The sequence below is a fragment of the Ostrinia furnacalis genome, unplaced genomic scaffold (genome assembly GCF_004193835.3).
Source record: "Ostrinia furnacalis isolate ACB-3 unplaced genomic scaffold, ASM419383v2 OfSCF0694, whole genome shotgun sequence".
NCBI classification, from domain to species: Eukaryota; Metazoa; Arthropoda; class Insecta; order Lepidoptera; family Crambidae; genus Ostrinia; species Ostrinia furnacalis.
This window is the reverse complement of record NW_021130933.1, coordinates 309,078-329,753: the sequence shown is the minus strand read 5'-3', so window position 1 is coordinate 329,753 and position 20,676 is coordinate 309,078. Positions and strand designations below refer to the sequence as shown.

General features: G+C 37.1%; 1 protein-coding gene across 1 annotated transcript; it reads left to right on the top strand.

The window, feature by feature from the left end:
- Positions 1 to 780: 780 nt before the first annotated feature.
- On the top strand, positions 781 to 19,771 carry LOC114349558 (uncharacterized). Its single transcript, XM_028299971.1, has 9 exons — positions 781 to 844; positions 4,356 to 4,523; positions 5,310 to 5,449; positions 6,063 to 6,202; positions 14,348 to 14,459; positions 15,019 to 15,160; positions 16,957 to 17,113; positions 17,822 to 17,949; positions 19,704 to 19,771. The coding sequence occupies exons 1-9, from the start codon at positions 781 to 783 to the stop codon at positions 19,769 to 19,771; spliced, it is 1,119 nt and encodes a 372-aa protein (XP_028155772.1).
- Positions 19,772 to 20,676: the final 905 nt, after the last annotated feature.

The following is a 20,676-nucleotide window of genomic DNA, read 5'->3' as shown; positions in this document are numbered from 1 at the left end:
TATACTTTTTATTAAAACTCACGTATTTGGTATGCGATAGTAAACACGTGAATACAGCTCGGGAAAAGGCACGTGAAGTTAATTGATAAAATTATAATACTACGTTGTATTTGTACGACGATTGTGTACTTGTTAAACGCATACTCGTTTTTAGATTCGTAGCACTTAACTTATTAGGTTTGTACAATAATCACTTTATGCGTGACGCTTACCATCATAAAAATATAGAGTTAGTACATAAGTACAAAAAAATACGTAAAATCAAGATGAACTAGACTTTTATCATTCCTATTCTTCCTCCAGCGCTACTAATAAGGCACCCACTGAAAATCAGTGACTTGGCAGTTACACTGTCAAGATGGTACCTACTTTTTCGCAACTTTATCGTTTCACTTTTTTCTATTAATTATTTGTCTTTTGTTGCCAAATAAAATTATTTTCATTCTATCTTTAATAAATTCATTTATCGTGCATTACTTATCGCGATTATCACAATATGTAGAGCAATTTAACATGTAATCTTGTTTGTCATTTGTTTTCATTAATTGAAATAACTTTAATTGCATCTTAATGAGCTACTGACTCATACAAACCATCTGTAATATCTGTCAAACGTCTTCACTATCTCATGCTTCAGCGTTAACCAAACCCAGTGTGCGTCGCGCCTTCCTCGCGCGTCCACGCTCGAGCTTTTATTCAGTATCCGCCGAGGCGCGCGGCCGTCCGCTGCGTTGACGACTAAACGCGAATGCGATTACTGAGACACGACTAATCGCAAACATGACGGCGGAAGACGTTAAGGGAGACGCTGGAATACCCTTCGAGGATGCACTGGAGAAGACCGGTGAGATGTTGCGATTTGAAGTCTTTGTTTTAATTTGGAAAGTGACTGTCATTATTGTTTGCGAACTTTGTTCGGGAAAATGGTCTGATGCTTTGTTTTTGTTTGAAATCAGAATGATTAAACAATTGTTTTTTAATTGAAAATTATACTATTTTAAAATACTTCTTGTATAAAAATACAATATGTAGCTTCTTTTGACCTGCCATTGCCGATTTAACTGTAAGTGGCAAGTACGAGTATAAAGCGAACTTGCATGTCAAAGACCTGCCTGCAGTCTTACACACGTTAATAATTATGCCTTTGTCATGATTCGTGACCAAAAGCTGAAAATTACTTCAGAAATTCCATAATAAAATATAAGATTTTATATTTTTAGTTCAATAAAGTAGTGATGAGTCCATCCTTTTTGGGGTAAAATTACTGTTATATTCTTATAACTTTAATAAAGACCATTTCCGTTTTTCTTGACAATTTAGTTCATAGTTTTGGTGTGTAACAATCCGATTTTGTAATACTAGGATTAACTACACTCGACGTCAAATAAATCGCACCTCCCGCGACAAGCATTTTCAAACGTATGCATCCCCACTTCTCACCAATATTGGTACCATTTAAAAGCCTAGTTCTAACCTTTATTTCATTAAAGGAAAGGTTTTTACCCTAAAAATGTGTTTTTAGAAGGATCCAGAGTCACTTCTTCAAAAAATAGGTAGTTACGCTAAAGCCAACTTTTATGGCTATAAAACTATTAAGTTGGGTTTAATTGCTATCCATCTGTTAAAGAGGACACGTGAAATCATTATTTGGTTTTATAACCATAAAAATTGGTCTAATTGATCCCAGAGGTGAGCCCAAAGTGAGGTATTTTTTCAAGTCACATTTATGGTATATGTTAATCATTTACTAAGAAATTAAATGTGTTTTTCTTTAAGGATATTTATTGGGCTTTCAAATAACACCAATATTGTTGGGGTAGCATGATTGTGTCAGAAGAAAATCGTTAAAGTTCGCGTCGCGGAAGGTGCGGTTTATTTGATGTTGAGTATATAATATAACAATGATATTGAAAATTATAAGCATACGGATTTGACAAATGTATTTGGAAGGACCAAAACGGCTGAGCCCAGTCCAGTCTCGGCTATCATTTTCAGGATTCCATTCCTGCTTGCCCTTAGTCTTTGTAACACAAATACAGGAAAGTCTTCCCTGTATGTGCTGAATGTGTGCATCGGCAAATATGTGAGACACAATTACAATGTAGAGGTAGTTTCAAAGTTCTGAATAGGTTTATATTGACCTCGTAGCCCAGTTGCACTAAGTGCCCTTATTTTCGGAGAAATAGTATTTGGTATTTTTAATTCTATCTTTCATTTGGTATTTTTAATATACATGCATACTTCTCTCTCGCTCTTCAATCTGAAAGAGCATTTTTCATTGATCTTTTCACAAAATTTTCATGATATTTATTCCAGTAGAAAAATAATCATATGATTTCCGGTGACTAGTAACTTCCTTTATAGGTCACAATTTAAGTATAGAAATTAGATAAACGTTATTGAGTTGATTTTATGTAACATTTTGTGCAATTTGTTTCCTGTTGTGGCGAATAGAAATGGCATTCTGTAGATGTCCTTATTATTTTCCTATTATTAAATTATGTAATAACACATAAGTAACTGAATAATAACAATAATAATCATTTTAGTTGTCAATTTCCAGCTTTTTATTGTCTTAGCCCCGATTCGACCAAACTTTTATCCGAGAATAACTCCTGGTATAACTGGCACATTGACAGTTTCACTATGAGAAATAATAATATGTCAAAACTGACGATTTATTCTGAGATTAATATTTACTCTTGTTTGATCAAATCCACCCTTAATACCTTAGATTCTATGGTTTTAATACTGTAAGGCTGAGTTGCACCATCTTACTTTAACTTTGACAAACGTCAAAAATCTGTCAAACTCCATACAAAAAGTACCAGTTATCGTTATAGTTACGGTCTAAGTTAGGTGGTGCAACTCAGCTACTCTTCGATAGTATTTTTGTGACTGACACATGCACAATTTAAGACATTTCTTATGAAAGACATTTCAAAATATTCCTTTTTAAGAATATAATACTAAACTGTGGGTATTTCTTACTGAAATCCATATAGTGAGTCAAGCCCAAAGGCTGATAAAATTAAAGAAACTCATGTAGCGATTTATACCGATTTATAATCTTTGTTTTATAACATTGTTAAAAGCATACAAATGTTTATCTTACACACTGATTAGTGATTACTCATAGCCATAACTTGCTGGACAAATTCATTAAAAGGTATTCTTAGAAAGTTATATTTACATTTGAATAAAATGCGCAAAATTAAACGTACCTACACGTTTTTCCCTTTTTTTATGAGGCAGTATTAAATAAATATTAAAATACGTTAATTATTTAATTAGCTTCTCTTTGTATTAAATTATGTATTTTTGAAACCACAATATTATTTTGTGTTCATAATTATGTTTTCAAATTTTTTTTCGTAGTTCCGAATATTTTTTATTAATAGTTATAGACTTAGTTCGTGATGTCTTTTTGTAATTGATAAAAATTTAGTACTATTGGGAAAGAGTCAATAACGAATAATTATTAACATTACCATCAGGTGAGATACAGGCCAAGAGCTTCCTCGTTGTGGATAAAAAAAAAAAAAAAAAAAATTAAATGAACATCGCATATTATATCGTGTCACACGATTTTGCTATATTTAAACTATTATCTCACGTTTTGCGAAATTCTCACCACTCTTTCTTGAATAGTTACTTAATTTGTTTGTTTTGGTTACGTGCTGAGTGTTTATTGTTTGAGCCGTCTTTTGTGCCGAACAGCTGTTAATCAGGCACTTTTGTTGTGAGTGCTGACGATGGTCGCTTAATTCATTAAATTCTTTAATTCAGCCTATTTCGGTTTGTTGCTGCACAAAGTTACTATGGCGCCTGCTAAAATTATGTGAGGGCTTCCAAAACACATCTGGAAAGTACGTTGTAAATATTACCACTCTTTATTTTAAAGGGAGAATCGACTCTACAATAGAAATCAGTACCATTTTAAAATTAAATGTTAATGTATTCAAAATAGAGTTTAGTGTGTACAAGGAAAAGTACAAAAATCACCATTTCCCTGGAGCCATAGGCGGCTGGATGAAATTTCTTTTCAGATATAAGATTATAAATATTAATCATAATTTACTGTGTAAATATCTCTAGGTACGACAAAAACCTACACACTTGAATGTGAATCACGAAAGCATAAGATGTGATGTGAACAAAGAGTTCGGTTACATCATTTTGTAGATTCGATCAACCTCCTCTGAACTTTTTTATGAATCAATTATGCCAATAAATTTCATAAATCAACCGGGATATGATGCAACACGATTGCGAACTTTAATAAGCTTCATTGGTGAACCCAGGTGACACCTCTGCATCATCCTAACCGGTGGGGACATGTTTACTCCTCCCAGATTATAATGAACCTTATGTCAATAAATACACTTGCGAGCAAAAGTATGGAANTTTTCCATCTACTGCAGTCATGGCGTGGCTGATCCTCTCCAGCAACTGGTCGTTCACCCTAATCAATGTGAAGATGGTGCCATGGCGAGCGTACATCTGGTCTTGGTGCACACCTGGTAGATTTTTGACTTTTAGCAGCAAATAAGTGACACTGATATTCACAATTTCAAAGATACTTATGCCCGTATTCACAAACATTACTATGAGGTCTTACAGTGCGCGTGGACGCACAGGGTGATACCTATTCAATGCTGTGCGTTCGATTAATCAACCGTCGCTTGTAAATACGGGCGTTATAGTAGGTACAGTGAAGAAAATGACAGTATTTTTAAGAGGTTGAGAAAAAAATTGCAGCTTTCGACAGAAGACGCGTACTGCATTTTTTTTTTGGAAAACCGATAATACAAGATCAAGTTTATTTGAAACAGCCCAAATCTTACAGGTTCTTTAGAATCAACTACGCCAGATGTCGAAGGTTCTATCCCCGTAGAATAAGTTCGTTCGTTTCAGCCGTCCACTGCTGGACAAAGGCCGCCCCCAAAGTTTTCCTCAAAGACCGGTCCTGCGCCACCCACATCCAGGTACCTCCCGCGACCTTCACCAGATCGTCGGTCCACCTAGTGGGAAACCTGCCCACACTATGCCTTCCAGCTCGTGGTCGCCACTCGAGAACTTTTCTGCCTCTACTCTCTGTTCTACGAGCTATGTGCCCCGCCCATTGCCACTTGATTTCAGCGATTCTGTGGGCTATGTCTGTCACTTTTGTTCTCCTGCGGATCTGAGGACATTTCTGATTCGATTCGAAAGAAACCACAGAAGAAGTTCAATACTCGTATTTTCTCTACAAATCTTGGATTACCTTTACAGTCCCGTAGGACTAAACCTCTTCTCCTCATCACCAGGAGTCCTGGCAGCGATCATCATGGTGTTCTTGCCTGAGAGCCCGCGGTTTCTTTACGCAGTTAAAGGAGAGATCAAAGCTATCCCAGTCTTAGCCAGAATCTACGCTTGGAACCATAAGAAGAAGAAGGAGGATTATCCAGTAAGACTTCTTCATAACCTTTGTGTTTACTGCATGCCACTATTATATAGGGTATTGGACACAAGTATGAAAAGAAAGAAAGAAAGAAAGAAAGAAAGAAAGAAAGAAAGAAAGAAAGAAAGAAAGAAAGAAAGAAAGAAAGAAAGAAAGAAAGAAAGAAAGAAAGAAAGAAAGAAAGAAAGAAAGAAAGATACATTTATTACAAAAAAAAAGAAAAAAAAGCTGACTCGTTTACATTTATTTGCTACATTCGATTCGAAGTTGATGTGAAATCAATACATTCGATTAGTTCGCTTAAAAACAAAGTTGTGAGTGACGTTAAACTTGGGCATCTCCTTAAAACACTATAGAGAAACAACGTATTTAACCGCATAAAAAAGTAATTATATCAATTGACTGGTGCAGGCCCTATTTATGGCTGTTGTCACTTACGAGTTATGGAAAGGTTGACGCTTGGAATTACATTTATCAAGCATCAGAACTCATTTATCAAACAAAGCGTGAACTCTCATCAGCATTGTTATGAAGTGCTTTGCAGATCCACTTTTTTTGGCAAATATTTTGCAATAAAAGTTCCTGAAAATTATGGTAAATCAACCTTATTATCTGCCAGGTGAAGTCCATAACCCTGTCCACCGCGTTAGCCCAGCGTGGCTTCTGCAAGGCGTTCAAGAACTTCGGCCAGCTGCTGAAGCCGCCACTCCTCAGATGCGTGCTCATCTCGCACTTCTCCATGTTTATGGTGTTCTGTTTGTAAGTACCTTTATAGTTGAGAATCTGTTATTACAGTTTCTGAAACATCATTTTCATCTACATTATCTATCATCACGGTTTCTGACCATCATTTTCAGCTATTCGAATTGAGTTTAAATTATTCTCATTGGCTTTTTGAAAACCTAGCAGTCGTGATTTTCTTATTTCATGTGTTTTTAGACCCTTGCTATCCAGATAGTTTGCGGTCTGCCTAACTTAGCAGTCGGGTCCTTTGATATCAACAATTTACGTTATGTCATGCCCTCCATCACACATTCCCTATAAGTCCAAAAGGGAAGTAGGTATTTCTCCTATTTTATCTATACCTTACCTATTCGGAATCAGATAATGACAGGAGAACAAAACTTTAATATTTGATAGAATACCAACGTATAATGATTGCTCTATAACAGGTTAAGGGTAGAATAAGAGTATAATATTATATATGTTGTTGGTATGCCATATAAATAAATAAAAAAAAAAAAAAGATAGTACATTATCGACAACAATTAGGTATGGCAAAGACGCCAAAAATCCTGTCGCTTAACTCTAGTCACATTAAAACTAATTAAAACACCATTATTCTTCAGATAACGGTACCTATTTTTATTTATGTAGTCCAATTGCTTGTGAGTTAACTTTATCTAAATTAGTTCAGGTAATGAAGAGCACCAGACATGGAAATGAGATCATTAATTGCTAAGTATTCTTACACTGGACAAGCCTACTATGACATGCTTTGGGCCATATTTCCGATTACAGGATAGAATATTATACTTCATTATTCACCAAAAGTTTCACTTAGAAAAGTGAGAAAGAGTTCACGTAAGAAAAATGCCAAATCGAAACACAATTAGGGCGGTCTTATTGCTAAGAAGCGATTTCTTCCAGATAACCTTTAACTAGCTAGCTAGCTCAAGACTCCATCTACTTAATTGATTAACAATTTATTGCTAAAACCTTACTAACATTAAATCGAATTATTGTAAGGCAAATTGAGAACGAACTCCATTTCAAATTAGTTTTTTTTAAGTTGTGTTCCGATTTTATTCTTTTGGTGTCAACTGCCCAATTCTTTAATGCCAATCAAATTTATATTTATCCAAAAATATCTCTGGATATATCGAACCGTCCTTNCTACCTGCCAGTTGGAGAAAATTAGCAAAATCTGTGGATTTCCCGAAGACAGGGATAGCAATAGCGTGTGAAAGCGGGACGGAGATAGCCGCTCCCCATAAATACGGAATGGACCGCTCCAGCTGGCATGTATTGTTTTGTTCAGTTCAGAGAACAAGTGCTCCAAGCAACAAGTGATCTGAAGAAGCAAGAACTGAGAAAAGGAAGCGAATAATAAACGCGAGAAGTCTCAGCAAGTGAAATAGTGGTTTTATTCCTGCAAGTAGCACCTACTACGCCTGACATAGTAAGGGCAAGCTCTCAACGGCAGTCATCATCGTCCGGTCAGCGCTCTCGAACACACACAAACGCATACAGTCCACTGCAATCCACCACACTAACAGATGCGTGTTGAACGTCGATGTTTTACGATATTTATTTTTCTAGTCACTTACAGGCAATATTTTGTCGACTGCTTCGTTAAGGCGATTTATTTTGATTGTGATGGAAGTCATAATTTTACGGAAATAATGATTAATATCAATATGAATTATGCAAATAATAAAATGACTAATTGAATAACAGAAGGCCTGTTTACTTTCGTTACCAACTGCTCAGTGTGCAATTTTTTTGGGCAATGTAGACAGAGACACAATTTAAAAAAAACATGTTTTTGATGCGATCTACGATTATTATTTTTCTCTACTACCCTATCACATCACATCCCTTCTGTCCTATTTTATAGTCTTTTTATATTTCACTGAAGTTTAACAATTGATGGTCTACGAAAAAGGGGTATTCATTTTAAGCTTGTTGATCTATTCTTTTCATACGGGTTCTTGGTCAGTCGAGTGTTCGATTCCCACAACAAAAAGTTTTTGTAAAAGTTGTATTATTGTAATCTTTTATTTTTCTGCATCTCTGAGGTCACTGTCGTCTGTGGATTGATAATTATGTTGACTTTGATGCACTTTCCATAGCTACTCGTGGTTTGAGGTGAAATCTTGTGCATGTGCTTATGTAAGTCGGAAGACAATACAGTAGGTGGTTGACTCAAGAAAAGCTTTTAGTTATTTAATTTACTTGACGTTCTGTCGCTTTTACAAAGCTCATTGTGCAACATGAAAGCTGCGGTTTGAATCAAAGGGGTTGCCATTAAAAGCTTGTATTCGCTTTCTTATTTCCTTATTTACAATCAGTATCTATTTCTATGTATTTTGCGGTTTTGACAGTTCTACCAGTTTACCGCAACGAGATTGTTGTTAATTCAATGCAAGGGTTGGTTGGTAGAGTTTTCTAATTTGATTCTTACACATCGATCGTTACTAACATTAAAGCAATCAGGTGATTGTTCGTTGCTATACAAGTGATAGGTTTAATTTCCTATGCAAACATAGCATGGGATCTAACCTTGGGATCTAACATATAGGTACGATTACGAAGCCAAAGCTACATTAATTGGATATTCAAATGATTCTGAAACGTTAATAGATTGAGTGTCATTTCAAAATAGGGCTTAGTTGTGAAACAGGTAGGTATTATGTCATGTAGGTACTCTAGATATTCTCTTTGTAATCGTCTTATCAAGCGGCCACTAAAAAGCTTCACTTTCTCGATAATTGTTGCCAACTTTAGTATTGTTTGACTTATTGTTGTTCTTGCTGTTATTCCACGCAGCGAAGGGGACGTATTCACTGACATCTTTGTCATTCATGAAATTAAAAGTTTATTTGATTACGATTATAGACAACTTTGTCTAAATTAATAAAAAATATCGTCCATTTACGATTATACATTTGGCAGGTACTTCAATTTTGCTTCAAACCATAATAATCTTCTTTGTGAGATTGATTGACTGAGTTTGTTCCGGCGTTTCTTCTCAGCACTTGCCATATGTTTGTCTCGAAGCGCTGGTAGGGCCCAAAAGATAAGGAGACATGTAAAGTGCCCCATAAGGGCTACCTTTTTCTTTTTTTATTATTTTCTATTGACGTTCATAAGTGCCACTTGTGGTCTAAACTGAATAAATATTTTTGATTTTGATTTTGATTTTTTGATTTTGATAAGCAATGTTGCCACTAAAGAACAGGAAAGTGTTTCTTCTTCTTCCCCGGTCCCTCACTGATGAGGATCGCGACCACAGATAGCGTTCCTCCACACGGAAAGTGTTTAGTTTTACGTAAAGATTTTATATTTGGTTAAGTTTGAACTTGTGTTTAGAAAATATGTAATGCTTTTAATCCGTAATCCGCTCCTGTCTCAAGATCACAATCACGATATTATATTGTTACAAATTGACAATGAAACAGTCTTCTTATCTTGTGAAAATTACGCGAACGATACTCGATCGTTTATCACTTTTTGTGAGATACTGCCTTTGTGGGAGGCTTCCAGCGACTGGGACCGCAATTAACTGGGACCGCGGTCCCAGTCGCCGGATGCGTAAAAATTAAATTATTTTCTTCCGGCGACTGGGACCACTCATAGATAACTATAAAGAAAATATTATTCAATCCAAAATCGGTACAGTACTAAAATCCATGAGTGCATATCTACTACATGACATGTGTGTTGGATTAGTTGGGTCTATCATACCTTACAACATACATTATCTTAGCTATAAATATTACATTTCTCAGTAAAGTTAAATTATCAAGATATCACAATCTTGAATTCTAGAAACATCTTATAGCTGTCAATGATAAGCACTATCTCGCTATGTTACGTCTCCCAGTTTATTCATAAATATAGGAAGATAGTGTAAAAATGTAAAAACCAAGAGTCAAAGTCTGAATCAATAGCTGTAGATACAGCTTTTAGTCCGGGCAGGGTTCAGATATTTAATCTGAATCATGAGTTTCTAATCAATAAATCATTAAGTCTGCATCACTTTTTCAGTTCGAGATGTAGGTAAATCTTTTCATTAACACACATTCACGTTTCTAATTTTTGATACTATTGTAAAAATAGCAACTCCATGTAGATTGCTCTTTTAATGTATGGAATTAGTTACTTTAAGTAAACATCGTTATGGTATTTCACATTGAGTTAAGTAAGTGGGTGCTCTACCATAGACTCTATCATGATCCACACTTTCATGGCCATGATTCTAAGTAATCTATGGGAACAATTTGACAATCAGTCGGTTATTCCAATCAATGGGCGCGTAGGAGGCGGCACAAAGTGCACTGAGTCACTGTTAGGGTGACAAGGGCATTCGGAATTGTCGGGACAAACCGGGAGTGATACCTGATGATAATGGATGAATAATGAATGATTACAATTGTGATGACATAATTGTTATTATGTACAATGAACCCACTTGCAAAAAGTATAGCGCCGAATGTTAAGGCGTAAGCTCTGGTACATTAAATGAATGAAAATAAGTAGATAAATATGTGTTTGGCAAAATTGAAACCCTTTCGTTTAGCAATTGTTTCTGCGATAACACATTCAATGTATTCTGCATAACAAGTGACAGGTAATCGATGCATTAAGCAAGTGGTTCTTATGGTAAGGGTTTAAGAATGATTTATCCTTGACTCATCCACAAACCATCCGATTTATTCACTAATCAAAGTCCTGTAAAAAGTCGTCCATGATATGGCCACCCTAACTAAGCGTCAGATCACTGCACACTGAATGTGTTTATCCACACACTCCCACGTGTTCAGCGCTGCACTTGTGGGTAGAATGATAGAATGCTTTTGACGTTCGTCAACGCAATACACAACCTGAACTACACAGGTAGGATAGGACTATTCTTAGGCAAAGTACAGCCACAAGCTTAAAAGTTGTATTATGTAGACCTATTTATAGCATACGTAATGTAATACCATAGTTAGAGGATCTTACGAATAAAACATAAAATTTTACACTTTCGCGTTCCATTTCGACTAAAATAGAAAGACACGGGTCTTAAAACACGACATGAGTAGTTATTACATAATGTAACTCATTAATAAATGTCGCGTTAAGACCCGTGTCTTTCTATTTTAGTTAAAACATAAAAGTCAATAAATAACTACCATTTTACTTTTGCTGACCGTACACACAATTACATCACCGTACACATAGTAAGTACCCTAACATGTTGATATCGAGCGAGACTGCTCACACTTGCATCTGCATATGAGCGCTGAATTGCAACTTACAGAATTATGTCGTCTGCAAAAAAAATTTGGTAAAGGATCCTCGGTTTTGCGCTTTGTTAGTTAGTTTTGGATGATTATTAATCAATAACTCTTCATATAGGTACTTTTTTTTCAGGTTTGTTGCGTGTGGGCTGTTAGTTATGTTTTTCTAAAACAACATATCGAGCGGTTAGAGTTAATTGGCGGCCAAGCTGCCAATCTTGGCTATAAAATGATTGAAACGAAGTGGTATTATTTTAACCTACTTCTTTTTCCTGAACATTATAAATGAATTCAATACATATACCTAAGCAAACCAATTGGCAGCACACGTTGCGTGCCAGAAACTTGAATGCTATTTTACTTACAAATGGATCTTCAGTGTGCAATCTCCACATACCGATGCCGCGGCTTGGCATACGCGCTACTTGCTGAATTTGATTGCATTCGACAAATTAATTAACCGACTTATTTGGTTCTTACAAGTCGACCGATTCAAAAGTATTTTCTAAGACAAGTGATTTAAACTTCACCTATAAACTAAAGTTCTTCTTCATTCATGCTCGTATTCACAAATATTACTATGAGGTCTCACAGTGCACGTGGACGCACAGGGTGACACATGAACCAATCACAGATTTAATGCTGTGCGTTCGATTTGCTGCTTCACTTACGCAAGCATCGTTTGTGAATACGGGCGTCATTCATATCTAGGACTTCATAATAAGCAATAATATCTTCCATTTACATAAAGCTTCTAACAGAACTTGCGAAAATACAACTAAAGTAAATGATTTTACTTAAACGGACGCCAAAAGTTAATTTAAGAAATTCTAAAATTGTAAAAAAATATATTAGGTACCTAAAAGCCAGCCTGAAAAAAATAGAAAAGAGGTTTCAGCAAAAAAGTTTAATGTAGTGCGTAAAGCCCGTAGTCCGCGTTATGTCACCAAATTTTTTAATCCTGGTCATGACACGAGCCTGTGACTAAGTCTGTCGGCGCCTGTCGGCTCCTAATTTATCTCTGGCTACCCACTGACTCACTGCCACGAATGTTCCCCGAACGCACTTTATTTGGACTTAACATTTCTGACTCAAGCACACAAGCAATGCACCCACTCGTACGTTCTTATGGACATATCCTGATGACGAAATTCTATAATACATTCAAGTATAACTAGAAATGTATTTAATAAACAAACAAACCTCGTTGGTTATGTTTTCTCTATAGTGAGGCGTGATTAAAAGTAAAAATAAAATAAAAATTAGGGACTCTACCAAACTTGCATTACCTATCCCCTGTAAAAAAATTAAAGCATTTTATTAGTTTAATTTGACACTGGCAGTGTAGACACTGGCCATTAGACACGCAAAATCATAATAGAAAAGAAAACTGAATAAAAGAAAATTTCAAAACAATTGCGCATCTGGTAGATATTTTCGCCATTCAATAAAAACACCTCTTAAATTGCATAATTTTTAATTCAAGATAGTGGCTTTAGAACTGTTTCATTTTTATTTAGTTTAAACGTTATCGAACACATTATTGCTGATCTAAAGGGCCAGTATCTAACATTCAAAGCTTGTTAACATTTAGAAAGTGATGGCCGAACGAATTAAAGCAAGGAAGTAACCAATAATAAGGAAGCTATATTTGTAATTTCGTAAGAGCTTTCCACCATTAATCTGTCAAACGTGTATTGAGTGATTAAACTGTTAACAGTAGATTGGATTAAAAAAATTATAGACATTATTATTATGAAGTTAAATAGCATTCTTCCTTTCTCGTAAGCTATAAATGTATCCTTTGTATTGATTCCATTCAGAGAAGTGTGAGAAAAATTGATAAGAATAACAAATCCATTGATAATTATTATTTTTCAACCGACTTCAAAAAAGGAGGAGGTTCTCAATTCGACCCGTATGTTTTTTTTCTATGTTTGTTACGCGATAACTCCGCCAATTATGAACCGATTTGAACTAATCTTTTTTCGGCGTATAGGTAATACCTCAAGGGTGGTCCCATTTAAATTTAATAATAGAAAAAACAACCCCCAAGGGTGGAAAATTGGGGATGGACTTTTTTATACGCAATATCTCCGCCGATTATAAATAAATTTGAACGATTATTTTTTTGTTGAATAGGTATTATCAAAAGGGTGGTTTCATGCGAATTTGAAGAAAATATTTCACCCCCAAGGGTGGAAAATTGGGGATGAACTTTTTTATACGCAATGTTTTTAATTTTTAGTTTTTTTTTTTTGTGTTCACGCATTTGAAGTCGGTTTTATTTTTAAAAAAAGTTAATTATTAACGATCTGAAATTCCTTTTAATTTGATACTGGCCACTAAACACGGACAAACATAAAAAATAATTCTGAAATTCAAAGCTATTCCTTTTTTAAGCAATGACACTTTCTTTCTTTTCTCTAAAATAGTTTAAAAAATAAGAACCTCATTTTGTATTTGTCATAATAAAGAAAAAAAGTTGAAAGCGCGGGAAACGTCAAGCTAGGCGGTTGTCTCAATTTTTGCTTTTGCGTTTTTTATAAATTATCTAGTAATTAGAGATCAGTTAAGTAGTGGAGTGTAGTATATTTATGTTTATCTTTCTATTTATTTCATAGTTAGTGATTTTGGCANAACTGCAGACGAAACCGCCCGAGCAGTCACAACTGCTTCCGTCCGTACACAACTTGAAGCTGTAGATAATTACTTTTTCAAGCTGTCCACGAATGGTGGGCATACGCTTCATGGTTTGATGCTGTGCGAAGGCATTAAGAAGTCCACAAAATAATGAGGTATTTCCTGAGTGCGGGTAGCACAGGACCGGTCGTTGTGGATTATGATTGACCAAGAGTGGACGTCCCTTGGCTGAAGTCATGATTTGCTTCAGATCCAGCGGGCTCTACACTTGGATGCCCAACATCCTGAACGAGATGCTGTTCAACGTGCACAAGTCTGTCAGCATGTGTGACGTCATGGTGGCAAAGCAAAAAGCCGCAGCGGTTGGTTCGATTTATTTGATGATTTAATACTAGCCCTAAGTTAATTTAATTGTCCATTCCCCCGAAGCGATGCTATGAATTTACATGAAATACACGAGCATCCTCAGACTTCTTCACGGTCAAAATTTATATAGCTCTATGTGACTTCGAAAATTGATACATCGACGACTTTACACTGAAACCTTCAGAGTGCGATAGCTTCTTTCTTCGATAGTTTTTTGTTCAACGTCTCTAAGCATCGAGCATCTCATTTCGATACCTTGTTTCTCCAATTTTCGTTAGTCCTTTTCAGAAGCGAACTGAAGTGCATTTCTCAAAACTCACATTATATTGTTTTTTTTTTATGTAAGACAAAGCAGATATTTGACCGCAATCGCACCTGGTTGGTGTTAAGTGAGATGCAGTCTAGGATGGTACATTATCTGCCCTGTAAGTGCCTATTCACTATCGCCTTAAAAAAGCCCGCAATATAGTGTTCAGGAAAGACAGCAGCAGGCAGCGAATTCCAGTCCCTAGCTTCATGTAGTAGCATCATGACTACAACTGGTGATGTTTTCAGGTGTCCACACAACGCACCTGCAAGCGGAAGACTATCAACCCCCTAGTGTTCCCGGTGTCGATCGCCATGGGCGTGATCTGCGCCACCACCTACGTCGCTATCGGCTACATCATGCGCACACGCAACAAGATTTGCATCTACTGTAAGTTTATTTCGTTAGTTCGTTTCAGCCAAATGACGTCCACTGCTAGACAAAGGCCTCTTTCAAATGTTTCCACAACGACTGCACTGTCCGCACCCAGGTACTTCCCGCGACCTTCACCAGACCTTTGGTTGACCTTTTTTTTACCCAGGAAAATGGCCTATCCATTCCTACCGCCGGGGGACGGCAGGTTCTGTGGGGCTCAAACCCACTAAAAACCTGGGGTGTTCCCTCTGCAGCATAGTGGTCGGCGCCTTGGGTACTAGGAACTACCAAGGCGCCTCCCGCGGATGTACCGCCCAACGCGGCGGGACCCAACACACCACTTAATGGGGGGCCGACAGGATTAGCCGGTACATCTTTGGTCGACCTACTGTTACTGTACTGACCTTTATAGCTTAATAGCTTTTGCCCGTGGCTTCGTCTGCCTTTACATTGGTCTGTCACAGAATGAATGTACAGTCAAAACTCAGAATTTGCAGTTTTAATTCGAGAAACATCTGACTACTTATTTTTTTTGTGCAAATAAAATGTTACTGCCTTGAATGCTGTACCTTACATTTCTTCTACATAGGCCAATCCTTGGTCATTATTTTCTATTCATAAATTCTGTCAGTAACTCAATATTTTGCTCTACCCTCGGCGAAATATTATTTTATTTTCCTAATGTTTTCATATTTCAATTAAATTTTTCAGTCTTCAATACCGAAGCGTTCATTCATTAATCACAATACAAGTACTTACTGCAGGAAAACAAGTTGATTAAATCCATTAGCAGTGTCATGAAATTGCTTGAAGATGTCTCTGCAAATATAAATAATTTATTATCTCACTCAAGTGTTACACTAATTTAGGCTTCTATTCACATGCTCTGCAATATTTTACTATTGTGCATGCATTTTACTATATTTAGAATCAAAAATAATACTACATTATGTTGTTCATAAAAGGTTGTCGTAATTACGAGAAGAACTGCTAATCTCATTAGACGTATGTAAATAGTAAATTACTGGACTCTACAATTAAAATATCCAGAAGATATTTGTAAGCATATACATTTCTATGATAATCGGTCGAGTAATCCACACGTGGTCCTTGATTACTTTCATTTGAATGTATCAATATTCATCGTCTTAATCCTTATTTACTTATTTATTTACCCGCACGCTCAATTATTTTATTAATCAATCTGTAACTTTTTAGTAAATTTTAGGGTCACAGAGGTATAATATGACTCAGAGCGTTTTCCAAACTTTGTTTTAACCTCCTGGGGTCGAATCTGATATTCTAGGGTCGACAGAGTCCCAATTTTCAACCATTAATTGGATGTAGTGTAAAGTTTATCAAATCAACCAACTGGAGTTTTCTTCTTGACTGTTTTCTTTAAATTGCGTAATAACTTAGGAAAAATCGCATTGATGAGGTAGGTACATTGCAAAGGACATGGCGATCGTTGATCGTCGCATTTAACTTTATGTTGGCGTTGGTCCTAACTGTACTTACAACATAAGTTGTGGATGATCACGAGCATCCTTTGGGTGGTAAAAATACATTGAGATGCACACCCGCCACTGTGGTCAGGCGACGGGTTATGTGGGGTTCTCCGCTCCAGAAGGGAGGGGCCTACCCACTAAAAATACACCATCTCCGTCTCGCTGAGCATAAGTGTGAGCCCGTGTAGCGAGGCCTGTCCCGACGAACATCCTAGAGTCTAGGATAGGTAATACCTATCTGGTATATATACCTATTAGGTATGGTCTAGGACCTGGACCATACCTATTTGTTTAAATCCCCAGGTTCAGTGCTGGCAGTCTGCTCGCTAATGCTGGCAGCGTCCAGCGTGCTTCCCCAGCCGATAGTCGCCATCACGTTGTTCATCGTCGGCCTGTGCTGCGGCTGCGCAGCCTCTGTGCTCGCTGCCATTGCTGTGGAGGTGTTCCCTACCAGTGTGAGGTGAGATACGAAGGCTGGTCGTTAGACCGATGGTCTTCAGAAGAAGTAGAGAGTGGCGCCACTAGCGATAGAATAAAAAGTGGGAGATTTCATTGAACTCCTTGTCATTACCTACATCCAATAATTAGCTGATAAGTAATGATTCTTTATGCCATGCCATGCCGTGCCGTGTGCCGTGTAAAGTTTCATTTGGTCAACTTGGATTGTATTTATAAGGAGTGGAAATAACCCCAAAATCATCATTATAAGTTACCTAAAAACCTTATGTTATTTTGTCTTGTTTTCGTACGCAAATACTGATTTTACAAGTCCTTTACCTACCCATGTAGGTAATGCTCTGTTAATTTGTCTTGTCTGAGTCCACTAATACTGATTCTACCTATCATTTCTTATTCAATATGTAGTAGTTAATGTGCTGTGTTATATGCGCATATAAGTTTTAAAGAAATAAATAAATAGATAATGTTTTTTGCTCTTATCTACATATGCCAGAGTTTTTTTTTTTTACTTTATTTTCCAATGTAGAGCCAGGCCCTCTGCAATTTATACATGGCGGGGCGGTCAGGCGCGGCGGTGGGCGCCAAACTTTTCGTTCAGGTTAGAGTGTTGAAATTTTGGTGTTTAAAATATTACCTAAAGCCATAATGATAAGTGGTTTTTCTTATCTACGTTCTCAAACCACTCAAACTGCCTTATTTCTTAACCTAGAGCCTTGGCCCTTTGCACTCTGTACATGGCGGGGCGGTCGGGCGCAGCGGTCGGCGCCAACGTCATGGGCCTGGCCATGCGCGAACACTGCCTGCCGCTGTTCTTCGCCAACACACTCATCACTGCAGGTAAGAAGCTATGAAACCACAGGCAAAACAACCTTTTTAGTATAGTTAGTTCTAGCGCTTAAGGTATGGTTTACACCAAAGCGGAGCGGTGCAGAGCGGAGCAGAGAAGTTTTTTAAATAACCAAGCAGATTCTTTTAATTGCACATCTTCGCTCCGCTCCGCTTCTGTGGAAATGGAAAGGTAGAGAAGTGTTGGGCACTCTTGTTTTTCTATAGATTTTTTTTATAGGAGCAGCACGGGAGGGTTGTCATTGATATATTTAGAAGTGACAGAGCATAAAAATCGGAAGCACATTTGAAGTCTCGCTGACGTTTGACATCCCAAAAACACCCTCTCGTGCCTCTTACATACCTCAGTCATTGATTGAAGCGCTAGAACTATACTACAGGCAGTAATTTTTCAAATCCTTTTGACAACATCTGTTTTACAAAACACGAGCAAACCTCGATTAATTCATTTATTATGACATGCATGTCCTTTGATTGAACTAATATTGACTCTACCAATCAAAAGCCTCAACCTATGCTTGAATTGAAACTAGTTTTAAGCTTCATTCTATAGTCGCTGATGTGTGTTGGTGTATCGACCGAAATTTTTGTACTTCTGCAGAGCAAGCTTCATCTTCGTGGTCTTCATCATTTGAGTTAGCATTAAATAAAGAAAAGTTACGACTACTTAATAATAGCAATCATACGCAAAACAGTATTATAGGAAAAATGCATAGATCGATTATTTTCCTGTAATAAATTGGTAATAATAGTAATAATGTCAGGCGTCAATTTCAAAGAAATTAGCTATTCGAGGTTTAGTAACACTTTTAAAAATAATAACTATAATAATTATTGTTTACTATACTACTTATTCCATAGTTACATTACTTTAAGTATAACTACTACTCTAAACTGGAGGGAAGTCGAACCATAACTTCGAACTCCTCCTATGTTCTTCTGATTAATTTCGTTGCGGGTCCAAAGACAGTTTAACTTTCCCCCGGGACAAACTTGTCCCTCACTGCTTGGGTTTATTGGCGGTCAAGCTGTAGATGCTGGCTACACAGGAGTTGCAGCGGTAGGAATGAGAGGTGGGAATAATCCCGTATTAGTACAGAAAATGTTTTACAGGGTCAACATTACTGATGCTGCTGTGGCCAGACCCAAAGGCAGTCAGGGCGATCATGGAAGAAAGAGGATTTGCATATTGATGAAGAAGACAACATTTTTTTATGATTCTGAGGTACGTACTTTTGTTGTAAGTTAATACTAATAATACCGTTAGCCCCTCGTACTAAGCTAAAGGCTGGGGCAGGCCTCCCACTGGGTGGACCGACGATCTGGTGAAGGTCGCGGGAGGTGCCTGGATGCGAGCGGCGCAGGACAGGTCTTTGTGGAAATCCCTGGGGGAGGCCTTTGTCCAGCAGTGGACGTCTTTCGTCTGAAACGAACGAACGAACTAAGCTAATTGCTTGTATCAGGTGGGCTCCACCAGCTCACCACAATAGTCGAACGTCAGCGGGGTTCGGAACCGCGTTTCTCGAATGGCGAGTCAGTCAATCAATGTTTCTTCTTCTTCCTCAATCCCTCACTGATCATGATCGCCACCACAATTATAGTGTTCCTCCACAATCTGCGTTCATAAGCTACGTGGACCGCACGATGCAAGTATCCGCCCACCGTCTTCAGTTAATTTCACATAATATTCTAAAAATTTTAGAAAAGATTTTAAAAGGTACAATAACTCAAACGTGTCGTCACAGTGTCGTCGTCCTCAACAAATCAATTGCAGCTAGAAATATACACGAGGACACAGTTATTAGTACTCTGAATAAAATGCAAACAAAACATTTGAATAATTCTGCCAAAATTTACTTTAAATGACTAGCATTTTACACGTGAACATTATCACTTTCTTCTCTACATTCGTATACGTATATTTCTTTTGTATATAACTACGTCACGTCACCATTTTGGCCTTGTGCAAGACTTTGTTCCTATTTGGCACTAAGCCATTTTGTCGTATAACAGCAGATTTGTTTTTGCTTTAGTACATTTCTGATTTAATTTCAGTACGATTAGATTGTCTATGTAAGAAATGGGCTATGTATATTGAACATGAGCATGGGTGTCGTTCCTGAAGATTGTTCTCTCAGTTTTCCCATACTGAAATACGGTTTGGCTCGTGTAACGTACAACGCACACTGAAAGAAGCGAATGCAATAAATGTAAAAATGCGAAAGTAACTCTGTCTGTCTGTCTGTCTGTCTGTCTGTCTGTCTGTCTGTCTGTTACGCTTTCCCGCTTAAACCTCGCAACCGATTTTGATGAAATTTGGCATAGAGATAGTTTGAGTCCCGAGAAAGAACATAGGATAGTTTTTATCCCGGTTTTTGAAACAGGGACGCGCGCGATAAAGTTTTTCTGTGACAGACAAAATTCCACGCGGGCGAAGCCGCGGGCGGAAAGCTAGTATTCGATAATTCTTTAAGTATACTTTTTATTAAAACTCACGTATTTGGTATGCGATAGTAAACACGTGAATACAGTTCGGGAAAAGGCACGTGAAGTTAATTGATAAAATTATAATACTACGTTGTATTTGTACGACGATTGTGTACTTGTTAAACGCATACTCGTTTTTACATTCGTAGCACTTAACTTATTAGGTGTGTACAATAATCACTTTATGCGTGACGCTTACCATCATAAAAATATAGAGTTAGTACATAAGTA